Source organism: Capricornis sumatraensis, chromosome X (genome assembly GCF_032405125.1).
Source record: "Capricornis sumatraensis isolate serow.1 chromosome X, serow.2, whole genome shotgun sequence".
NCBI classification, from domain to species: Eukaryota; Metazoa; Chordata; class Mammalia; order Artiodactyla; family Bovidae; genus Capricornis; species Capricornis sumatraensis.
Window position 1 is genome coordinate 99,027,759 of NC_091092.1, and position 11,872 is coordinate 99,039,630.

The 11,872-nt window shown below is 45.0% G+C and overlaps 1 protein-coding gene across 1 annotated transcript in view; it reads left to right on the top strand.

Annotated features, from left to right (window-relative positions):
• The window catches only part of DIPK2B (divergent protein kinase domain 2B), a 37,380-nt gene extending 25,926 nt beyond the window's left edge, over positions 1-11,454 (top strand). Inside the window, exons 3-5 of the mRNA XM_068963069.1 lie at positions 5,540-5,713; positions 9,085-9,373; positions 11,114-11,454. Coding sequence (XP_068819170.1) covers positions 5,540-5,713; positions 9,085-9,373; positions 11,114-11,454 — 804 coding nt within the window. The remainder of the gene's footprint in view (positions 1-5,539; positions 5,714-9,084; positions 9,374-11,113) is intronic.
• The last annotated feature ends 418 nt before the right edge of the window (positions 11,455-11,872 follow it).

Here is an 11,872-nt window from a genome sequence, read left to right on the forward strand (position 1 = left end):
AAGAACCCTTTACATGAGGACACCACTGATTGCTGGTGATTTTGTCGAGCAAACACTGGCAAAGATGTGGATTTAAGCCAGTTGAAGGTCAAACAGCTCATTGGGGAAGTTACTTCTGGTGTATTCAGATTTCACTAGAAGCTTCAAAAGTGAAAGCAAATCTAGATTTCCTTCTCAGTTGCTATTGTTTCCACAGAGAGCAAGTGCTTTTCCCTTGGCACCAGTGTATAATATGTGTGTGTATCTATTATATGTATGTAATGCATGTATTGCATTATGATAGTATATTATACAAATATACAATATTAATAATTTGTTAACCAATATTAATACAGTATAAATTATTAATTAATATAATAAATTTTATATGAAATAATTATATGTAATATAATTATATATTACATATATGATACATTTGTGCATACACACACACACACACATATATAAACAGATTTATTTTAAGAAATTGGCTTGTGAGATTGAGGAGACTGGCAAGTCCAAAATCCATAGGATGGGCCAGCAGGATGGAGACCCTTGTGCAGGACCTGATATTACAGTCCACACGTGGAATTTCTTCCTTTTCAGGGAAACCTTAGTTTTGCCCTTAAGGCCTTTCAACTTCTTGGATCAGGCCCATTCACATTACCAAATGCAATCTCACCTCCTTTAAGTCAACTGACTGTAGATGTTAACCTCCTATACAAAGTTTCTTCACAGCAACACCTAGATTAGTGTTTGATTGAATAACTGGGCACCACAGCCTAGCCAAGTTGACACATAAAACTGACCATCACACTGATATACCCATTCTATTTCATTGATTGTTTTATAGACTGTTAGGGACTGTGGTAGAGAAGCTTGATAATCACTCAGTACCACCTTGCACTGAAGTTCCCTGTAAAGTGACAATGCAGCAGAGCAAAAGCCCAGTCACTATCACTGCACCATGAAGACCCTGACCTACCAGTGGCACCAAACAGGAAATACAAGGATGAGGAAACTGGGCATGAGGAGGGAGGGGCAATGGAAGCTCAGGGTTTGGTTTTCTTTTTGTCTTTCACTGGAAGGTGATGTGTTAGCCCTGCTGCCCATGTATAGAGAATGGAGTATTGACTTGGAACCTCCAAAGTAATGAGAAATCCATAGAAAGTGTGTATTTCCAATAAAATAATGAGTCATTATTTTATTGGAAGTGTTTAGTGTCCTACTTCTGTTTGCCGTTGGCCAATATCATTGTGGGCTTGCACTTGGCCATCACACAACAAACAGAAGTTTACAGAGCCCCACTCTGTGAGTGGGGCCTTGGGAAGCAGCTGCCTCCACCTTTAAGGGAGATTGGGGTACCAGATGGTTTTAGAGCCTCTTTTGGTGGTAATTCTAGAAGTGGCCCTGAACCTTTTCAGCAAATATATCAGTTATTTATTGCTGAATAATGATCCACTTCAAAACTAGGGGCTTAAAACAACAGCAATCATCAGTTTTCCTCATGAATATTCAATTTGGGTAGGGCTTGGTAGGAAAACTTCCGAGGCCCCACACAGCATCAACTAGGACGCTCAATACAGCATTGGAGGAGCCATTCCCAACACAGCTCAGTCGCTTGTCTGGCAAGTTGGGCTGGTTGTCAACTAGGTACTCAGCTGAATGAGGGCTAAGGATCTTGCTTTTTCTCCAAGTAGCCTGGGTTTCTGTACAGCATGGTGGTTGGGTACAAGAGAGAGCCAAGTAGAAGTTGTATCTCCTTTTATGGCCAAGGCTCAGAAACCATATAGCATCACTCCCATAAACTTTCCAGTCACTGGAAGTGAGTCACCAAAGCCAGTCCATACTCCAGGGGAGGAGAACCAGACTCCACCTGGATGGGAGGCATGTCTAAGAGTCTGTGAACATGTTCTAAAATCATCTCCACAAACAATACCTCTGGTGTCCACCCCCATGTTGACTACTAACTCTGACACCTCCCTTTTCTTTGGCCTCCCTCTCCCACTCAGCCAATCACCAAGAGTGTTGGATTCTACTACCTACAAATACCTTCAAATCTTTTCATTCTCTCATCACACAACTGGACCACTGCACATTCTTAACCGATCTTGCTACCTCCATTCTTTTCTTCTATGATATTTAGGATTAGGTTCAGCTGCATGTGAGAAAAACCCAAGTAACAGTGGCTTAAACAAGATCAAAATATGCATCTCTTTTACATAAAAGAAATGGATACATAGCTGTCCAGGGCAGATATAATGGCTCTGTGATTGTCAGGCATCCAGCCTACTTTCATTTTGATGCTCCACAACCCTTAGCATGCCCTGGTCCAAGATGGCTGCACAAGCACCAGACATCACTTCCACAGTCAGGAAAGGAAAAAGGAGTTAGGAAAAATACGCCCACTCCCTTTAAGGGCCTTTCTCAAAAGTTTCTATTTATTGTACAATCCATCACCCCCCTTCCCCTATGCATTAAAATTCCTCATTTATTCCCTTTCCCCCTCATATTCCTTCCTACTCTTTTTCTGGCAAAAATGAGCCTTTTCCTCTTTGTGACTCTATGAGTGTTCTGCACAGGGGAAATCACCCCCATCCAGGACCTGGCTCCACTCTTGGTTTCTCTGGTCTTCTGCTCTTTCCTGGTGCTCTTTTTTGTCAGTGGAGTGTGGGTAATAGAACAGTCATGGGCTTTGGGAGAACTTTAACTGTTTTGTTTTTTCCTTTTCATTTATAAAAATAATAACATTCAATATCAGAGAACCAAAAATCCCACCTTCCCACCAAACACTACTAAGGGACTTGGCTTCTGCTCCAAACCTCTTCTGTTTTTCTTTCTCTCTTGGTAATGCTTTTAAAAGCTAATGAATTTCTTTCCTCCACCTCCCACCCTTTCCCACCCCTCTAGGTTGTTACAGAGCCCCAGTTTGAGTCCCCTGACTCATACAGCAAATTTCCACTGGCTATCTATTTTACATATGTTAGTGTATATACTTCCATGCTATTCTCTCCATATACCTATAGCTAATTCGTGTTGCTGTATGGCAGAAATCAACCCAATATTATAAACCAACTATCTTTCAATTAAAAAAATAAATTATAAAAAAACAAATGAATTTCTTTAAATAAATAAAGTTTTTAAAGTGTGAAAGAAATTTCTTAGAAATTCCAAGAATGGAATCTGTCATAGCATCACTAAGGTTTTTGCACATCTTATTCCTTCTGTACAGATACCCTCCCCCCATCTTTGCAGGCTCACTCTACACTTGCTTCAGGCCTCCACTCAGACTTCACTGTCTTCCAAGAAGCCTTTGAGGGGCCCACAAAAATGTTTTGATTTCTTTCAAAATCAGAAGAAAAATAATCTTTTAGGTCTAAGAACATGTTTGAATGTATAATATTAATGTATTTATCTTTATACCAATGCAGTTGTAAAATATCATTTTCAGTATTTTTTTATGGAGAAAGGGGCCCATGAAAACAAAGGATTTTGTACCAACACTTCCAAAAGCTTTAGTGTGGCCTTGCATCCATGGGCTCCCACAGCTCCCTGACCTCAGGCTAGTCATTAGCACTCCCTGCACCATATAGTAACTCCTGGGCATTTGACAGTCTCCCCCACTTGGTGGCTCAGATGGTAAAAAATCTGCCTGCAATGCAGGAGACCTGGGTTCAATCCCTGAGTCAAGAAGATCCCCTGGAGAAAGAAATGGCAACCCACTCCAGTATTGCTGCCTGGAGAATTCCATGGACAGAGGAGCCTGGTAGGCTACAGTCCATGGGGGTCACAGAGAGTAGGACATGACTGAGCAACTAACAACTGTCAACTGCTCAGTTGACAGGCCTGGAAGGGCAGTGTCTGCTGTGGTCCCCCTTACATCTGCAGTGCCTAGAATACAGCCTGGTCTTTGGTGGATTCTCTGCAAACATTGGTAGGTGAATGAATGAATGAGTGCTCTGAGCTTACTCAAATACAGAGTTACAACCCCAGTGAAGATAAGGATGCAGGTCCTACCTGGCTCCACCTACCTACCTCTCACCTGGTGTACTGTCTGTCTTAGTACAAATACTAGGTATGTGTGACCTGAGGAAACTCACTTAATCTCTCTAAATCTCAGTATTGCCATCCACAAAATGGGAGCAGTAGTAGTACCTACCTTATTAGGTTCTTGTAAGAAAGAAATGAAAGAACACTCTACCTGTGAGGGTCTTAGAACAGCTCCTGTTGTATAGTAAGCACTCAATAATTATTACCTACTATTATCATTGCTTTATGGCCAATACCTCTCCCAGAGGTATTTTTTTATTTATGAATCAGCTCCTGGAAAAGAGAAGAAGAAATTACTTACCTCTAACCCTAACCACCAGGCTTCTCAGGTGGCTCAGTGGTAAAGAACCCGCCTGCCAATGCAGGACACATAAGAGACATGGGTTCAATCCCTGGATTGGGAAGATTCCCTGGAGGAAGGCATGGCAACCCACTCCAGTATTCTTGCCTGGAGAATCCCATGGGCAGAGGAGCCTGGTGGGTTACAGTCCATAGGGTCACACAGAGTTGGACATGACTGAAAGCGACTTAGCACACACGCACACACACAACCCTAACCACCACCCCTGCCCCAACAATGACTATCTTTAATGGCAGAATTTCAGGCTGTGTAGGAAAAGATTATCAGAAGCAAAGAGATTGTCTCATAGCTTCAAATCATCTTCTATGGTCTCCACCTGGGTAGCTTATCAGGTTGAAGGAGGGGCAAGGCCTACCACAGGGGAAAAGGCCTGGATGTTAGCGTCTATCAGATTGGGTTCTGTCCTAGCTTGGGGTGTTGTAAGAGAAGACCACAGACTAAGTGAGCTAAAAACAAAATTGTATTTCTCACAGTTCTGGAGGCTGGGAAATCCAAACTCAAGGTGCTAGTCAATTGATTCCTGGTGAAGTCTCTCTTCCTGGTTTGCAGACAGCCATCTCCTCATGGTCTCCTCGGGGTGCTGGAGAACAGAGAGAGGGAGCAAGTTCTCTCAGGCCTCTTCTTATAAGATCACTAATCCCATTCATGAGGGCCCCACCCTCATGACCTGATTACCTCTCAAAGGCCTCACCTCCTAATACCATCACATTATGGATTAGGGTTTCAACACATGAATGAGATGCAAGAGAGGGGCAAACATGCAGTTCATAACAGGTTCAAATCCTGAATCCAACCCTTCCAACACTAACCTGCAAACTTCCAATTTCTGAGTTGCAAAATATGTGCGGAGACACAGAGGCTCCGAAACTCTTACTAGGAGTTTGCTAGGGATGTACTGCCTGCCTAGCACCCTCCTACATGACCCCAGGATCTCTCAGTCCCTTCTCTTCAATGCCAGCTCTCACCCATGTACCCCACTCAGGCCCCTCTCACTCCACCTTCTAGGGGTACTCTGCCCCAAGGCCCACTTGACCCCTGCAACCCAGGGATCTCCCCCACAGCAGAGCCTGCCCATACCCAGTCCTGCCAGCCCCCCGCAAGCACTCAGCACCTTTTCCTCTTCCCCGGATCTCTCCTGCCCCGCTGCAGGGCCTGTCCAGCCCTCTCTTGCGCTGCCCATCACAGCGACTCCTGGATCGCGTGGTCCGGCGCTATGCAGAGGTGGCTGACGCTGGCAGCATCTTCATGGACCACTTCACGGACCGGGACAAGCTGCGTCTCCTCTACACGCTAGCTGTCAACACGCATCCTGTCCTTCTACAGGTATGCAGTCACCCTGCCCTGGAAAGCCTGTCCAGGGAGGGGATTCACATCAGGCTCTGAGGGGGTAGGCCCTGGGTTGAGCTTTCTCTCCCATCACTGGATACCTTGGGGCCCCCAGTCCATGTTATAATAGAACCTCTGTGGCACTCAGTAAAAATGTGTTGTTGTTTTAGAGGAAAGAAGTGTGGGAGCTGGGGAGGAGGGGGCACAGCTAGAAGTGGACATTTCATGGCCAGAGAAAGCCCTGAAGGGCTTTGTGGAGGAGGGCAATTTTGACCAGGTGTCTTAAAGATTAGAAAGGTATGAGCAAGCTCGGAAGGTGGGGAAAAAACAAAGGATGACCCAGTCAGAGGTGTGCTATGCAGCTGTGCTTGGAAAAGATGAAAGGATGGAAGTAACCTAAACCTCCATCAAAAAGGGAATGGTCAAATAGGTAAGGATGCTCTAGAACACTGGTCAACAAAGCAGGTGTGCTGGCCCCGCCTTCATGCAGCTTTCGGTCCAGTGATAGAGACAGTTCTTAACAAGTCAACATCGATAGGACACCCATTTCTCCCCGATCCCAAGAGTCAGGACACTTACTCAGTGGGCACAAAGGAAACTAGGAAATGGGAGGGCGTAGCAGATTAAGGAGGGAGGAAGAGAGAGGAGAGGAGGAAAAGGAAAAGGAAGAAGAATAAGAGGCAATGGGAGAGGAGGAGAGGGAGGGGAAACAGAAGAGAAGGAAGAGGAGAGGGAGAAGGGGCAGGGAGAGGAGGGCGTGGAGGAAGAAGAAGCACCATAACAATTAATAATGATTAGTATTGTTGTCAAGTGTAATTATTTATTATATAACATAGTGATATTGATGATTATAATAATTATATTATATAGATATTATGATCGATATTATATTACTATATTTTAATTATTTATAGTATTGTATTAATATTAATACTTATAATTAATTATTATATTGTATTATAATGATTTGTGTTAGAATTATTTATAATATATTTTATCCTGGTTATACTAATATAGTATAATATATACTATCATATAGTATATATTAGTATATAATATACTAATATAATTATTTATTCTATATAAATTATTATATAGTATATATTAAATATACTAATATATATAATATATACGTTATTATAACCATGAGATATTACATAAGATAATTATATATTCTTTTTATATATGATATAGTAATTATATATTATTGGCCAAAGGGTGATGGGTAAGTACATAATAACAAACAACTCATTTCTCAGCATTGTGTTGAATGTTGTACATCATGATCTCATTTAATGCTCAGGACAAACCCCACAGGGATATTATTGTCCCCTCTTTCAGATGAGGTAAGTGGAGCTCAGAGCAGTGAAGTGACTTGCTCACAGTACCTTAGCCAGTGTCAGTAATAAAACCCAAACCCAGAGCTGTCTGATGTCAGAGTCCATGCCCGTTCTGCTAAAAGCCGCCTGGTAATGTTGGCATTTCAAATCCTAGAGGAGAAGAAGGAATTGCTGGTTCCTGCACCCTTAGAGGTCTTCTCTCGTTGTCCTACTGTTGGTGGCTGAGGCGGATGATCTGACTACTTCCAGCCCTAGCTCCTGACAAGCCTGCAACACAGGGATGACTCCGCGGCCACACATTTAGACATTGCCAGGGGACCAGGGACCTTCCTCTGTGGCACACAGTGGGAGAGGTCCCGGTAGACAGAGAAGAAAAGGTTTCACAACGTGGCAAGTGGGCTAAAGTGGCAGGAGGCCACAGAACATCATCAGGAAGGGGGATGACTTTGTATTTTTAAAGAAGGAAAATAAGAGGAAAAGTGCCAAGTACTTATAGTTTCTGTCATTTCTCCCATAAAGAAACACCATCCTAGATATAGCTGCCTCAATAAATAGTCAGAAAAAAAAAAAAAAAGACAAGCCAGGATTCTCTCCTCCTTTTTTTCTCCTTATTGAGATATAGTTAATTTATAATGTTGTGTTAGCTTCAAATATATGGCAAAGAGATTCAGTTACATATATATATATATATATATATATATATATATGGGCAGGTGGCGCAGTGGTAGATAATCCACCTGCCAATACAGGAGATGCAAGTCATGCAAGTTCGATCCCTGGGTCAGGAAGGTCCCTGGAGGAGGAAATGGCAACCCACTCCAGTATTCTTGCCTGGAGAATTCCATAGACAGAGGAGCCTGAAGGACTATGGCGTTGCAAAGAGTCAGACATGACTGAGTGCACACACACACATATTTCTTTTTCAGATCCTTTTCCTTTATATGTTATTACAAAATATTGAGTAGCATTCCCTGTGCTATACAGCAAGTCCTTGTTGGGTATCTATTTTATATATACACTAGTGTGTATGTTAATCTCATACTCCTGGAGCCCTTACAAGGAGACAGAATTGGCTGGAGCTCTGTGCTTCCCTGGACCAGTGTTAGGCTGTCAGAACATTCCAGTCAGTTGTGGAGTCTCTGTGAATATGTAATTATCCTAGCCAGGCAGATTCACCAAGGGCCAGTGCAGTGGTTCCCAAAACTTTTTACGCAAGGGTCATCTTCATAATTTTTGCCCTATCCCAGAACTTACTAACTGTACTGTTATTTTTAAAAATATTTTTCTTTAAATCAGTCTTAAGTTGACCCTTTTCCCCTCCATAGCCTCTTCCAAAGCAGACATATCTGTGAAATCTGAAATGAGTCATATTTTTTCAAATATACAACTCTGAAAATAAACACATTCCCCTGACGCCTGAGTGCATGCATGCGAACTCAGTCGTGTCCAACTCTTTTGTGACCCCATGGACTGTAGCCCACCAGGCTCCTCTGTCCATGGGATTCTCCAGGCAAGAACACTGGAGTGGGTTGCCATTTCCTTCTCCAGGGGATCTTCCTTACCCAGGGATCAAACCCACGTATCCTGTGTCTCCTACGTTGAAGACGGGTTCTTTACCACTGAGACATTGGGGAAGCCCCCTGACGCCTGAATGCCCTCTAAAATCATGGCAAGTGCATCAGCACTCTCTTACCTCGCTTGGGGCAACTATGTTGACATATAATCCATCGTATGGAAAGAAGAACTTTCTTTTATGAATCCTTCCATCAAGAATAGAATAATAACTGGTCGGGGGTGGTGGGGGAGCAAGGAATTGCCATGTTCCAAGAGGTATAAACAAGGTTAAGAGATGCTTTGCTGATGTCTTGAGACAGTAGGTACCTATGTAAGGCTGATTTTTCTGTGTGCTCTTGGTGAGAGAGAATAGAGAGGAGGGAGGAGAAGGAGAGGGAGAGAGAAAGGGAGAGAGCTGCCTCCAGGAGTTTTTTCTCTCTAATCCTCTCATCTTTCCTCCTCTTGGCTTGGCAGATCTTCCCGGGTGCTGAGGGTTGGCCGCTTCCCAAGTACTTGGGCTCCTGTGGTAGATTTCTGGTCAGTACCAGCACCAGTCCGCTGCAGGAATTCTATGGTGCATCACCAGACCAGGCGGCCGACCTAGCCTACCAGCTCCTGGGTGTCCTGGAATCTCTGAGGAGCAATGATTTGAACTACTTCTTCTACTTCACCCATGTGGATGCAGGCATGTTTGGCATCTTCAACAACGGGCATCTGTTCATCCGGGATGCCAGTGCACTGGGCGTGATCGACAGGCAGGAAGGTACCCAGCATGGATCTGGCTGAGCAGCTGTCAGAGGGAAAGTCGGGGTGACAGGAGTTGGGGGGGGGTGATGGGTGGTGGAGTAGGGGTATCACATCACTGGGCTTGACCAGTGTGTCATATTGAGAGCAGCCCAGGTTTGGGAAGAGGAAGGGTCCCTTTCCCCTTTTAAGTCTCTGCTCCAGTGCCAAAGCAGAGTTGAACTTGACCTTGTTACTGTAGGAGAGGAAGATTAGCATGGTGATCATGGAGGTATGGCCCCAGCGGCACCCTCTGTGGGCACTGCCATTGCCCAATGTGTCTGTGTGGTGCGGGGACCTGCTCAGCCCCTCCTCACACATGGAGAACCCCCCACCCCACATCCAGCTCCCCTGCAGAGCCTTTCCCATCAGTGCATTTAGCCTTTATCTGAACAATCTGGCAGATTCACTGGTACATTTCACAATCCATTTGGGACCCTTTGTTTGTGTAAGAGCTTCCATGGTGGCTCAGATGGTAAAGAATCCGCCTGCCATGCAGGAGACCTGGGTTTGATCCCTGGGTAGGAAATATCCCCTGGAGAAGTGCATGGCAACCCACTCCAGTATTCTTGCCTGGAGAATCCCATGGACAGAGGAGCCTGGTGGGCTGTAGTCCATGAGGTTGCAAAAAGTCCTCAAATTGAAAAGCATGGCACCAACGGAGGTGTATAAGTGAATTGTGTTTCTCATGATGTGCACAGGTTCAGCAAGGGTTCTAGAACATTTTGAACACTCCAGTCCTTAATGGTGACCAGATATTCTGAGCCCTGTGGTAGGACAGAGGATTTTAATCTCAAATTTCTGATTTTATTTATATGAGAAGGCTTACAAAGATAGACCAATTAAGCCACATTTACTCCTTTCCTGATTTGCCTTTATTAAGAAGAATCAAATGAAAAGAAATGAGGGTGATTCCAGAATATTCAGAGATGTGACTCACTGAATGTCAGTCCCACTCCAATCAGTTGAAGGCATATTCTGGATTACCTGTTCTTTCTCCCAACTTTGTGTTTAAAAAGAGCAAATGGAACCAGTCTGAGGAATCTCCTCAGTGTTCCCGAATTCAGTAGTAATCATGGGAGAATCACAGCATGTATGTCTGCCTTACAACTGTTGTTCAGTCACTCAGTCATGTCCAACTCTTTGCATCCCCAGGGACTGCAGCACACCAGGCTTCCCTGTCCTTCACCATCTCCCAGAGCTTGCCCAAATTCATGTCCACTGAGTCCATGATGCCATCCAACCATCTCATCCTCTGTCGTCCCCTTCTCCTCCTCCCTTCAATCTTTCCCAGCATCAAGGTCTTTTCAAATGAGTCAGCTCTTCGCATCAGGTGGCCAAAGTATTGGAGTTTCAGCGTCAGCATCAGTCCTTCCAATGAATACTCAGGACCGATGTCCTTTAGGATGGACTGGTTGGATTTTCTTGCAGTCCAAAGAACTCTCAAGAGTCTTCCAAGAGTCTTATAATTAGAAGGCCAAGTTCTGGTATGGAGAAGTGCATTTCCCTGGCCAGCTCATCTTATTTTAGCAGAAAGAGCTCCCTGCCCCCCAACCCGGGGTTCTCAACAGGGCCTGTCGTGTCCCTGAACCCTAAATCTCCTGGGGACTGGAGATACGAGGAGGCTTAACACCACTTTGCCCAGAAATTCTCATTAGAGGCACCTCCCCACAGGGAACAGGGGCTGTAAGGTATATAACATCTTCCATCTCTTGTGTAGGCAGCCAAGCAGCCTCCGGTGCAGGAGACAATAAAGACATCTTCAGCTGCCTGGTCTCTGGCTGCCAGACTGAGCTACCCTCCTGTGACACCATCCCTGAGAAGCAGAACCTGGTGCTGGTGTGCAGCCAGGTGTTGCCCCTGCTTCTCCAGGCCAAGTTCCCGTCCCCAGTGCGGGAGGAGATTGACGCCGAGCTCACTCGCTGCGCCGACGGAACCCGGCCAGACCCGGAGGTCCTCGGGGCTGCCAGCCGGCTGAAGGACATCTTGAGACCCCTGAGAACCTGTGACCCCAGATTCGCCTACCGCTACCCAGACTGCAAGTATAACGATAAGTTCTGAGGGGCTGGAGCCTTGCCGACCCACATCCTTGGAACTTCCTCTGCCCACTCGGCTCACTGCATGGTTGAAAGAAGCTGCTTCCTTCTAGCCATTGGGAGAAAGGCACTTTGGTGTCCCAGAGACAGAGGAACATGCCAACCACCAGAGGACAGTTGGGCCAGAGGGCAGCCATGCTACCTGTCCCCTCTACCCCTAGCTGGGACATCATGGAAGAGCCCAGGGTTGGGCATTAGAAGACCTGGGTGTGGACACTCACTCAGCCTCTTTGAGCCTCAATTTTCTCTCTTCTCCACAAGACTCTTGAGTTAGTGAAAAATGCCAGAGATGTGAAGGGCCCAGGACACACACTTCCTCCTCCCAACCCAGTCAGTTACAAAGAATGTTCCAGAAGCATGCATGCCCAGACAGGGTAAATGAG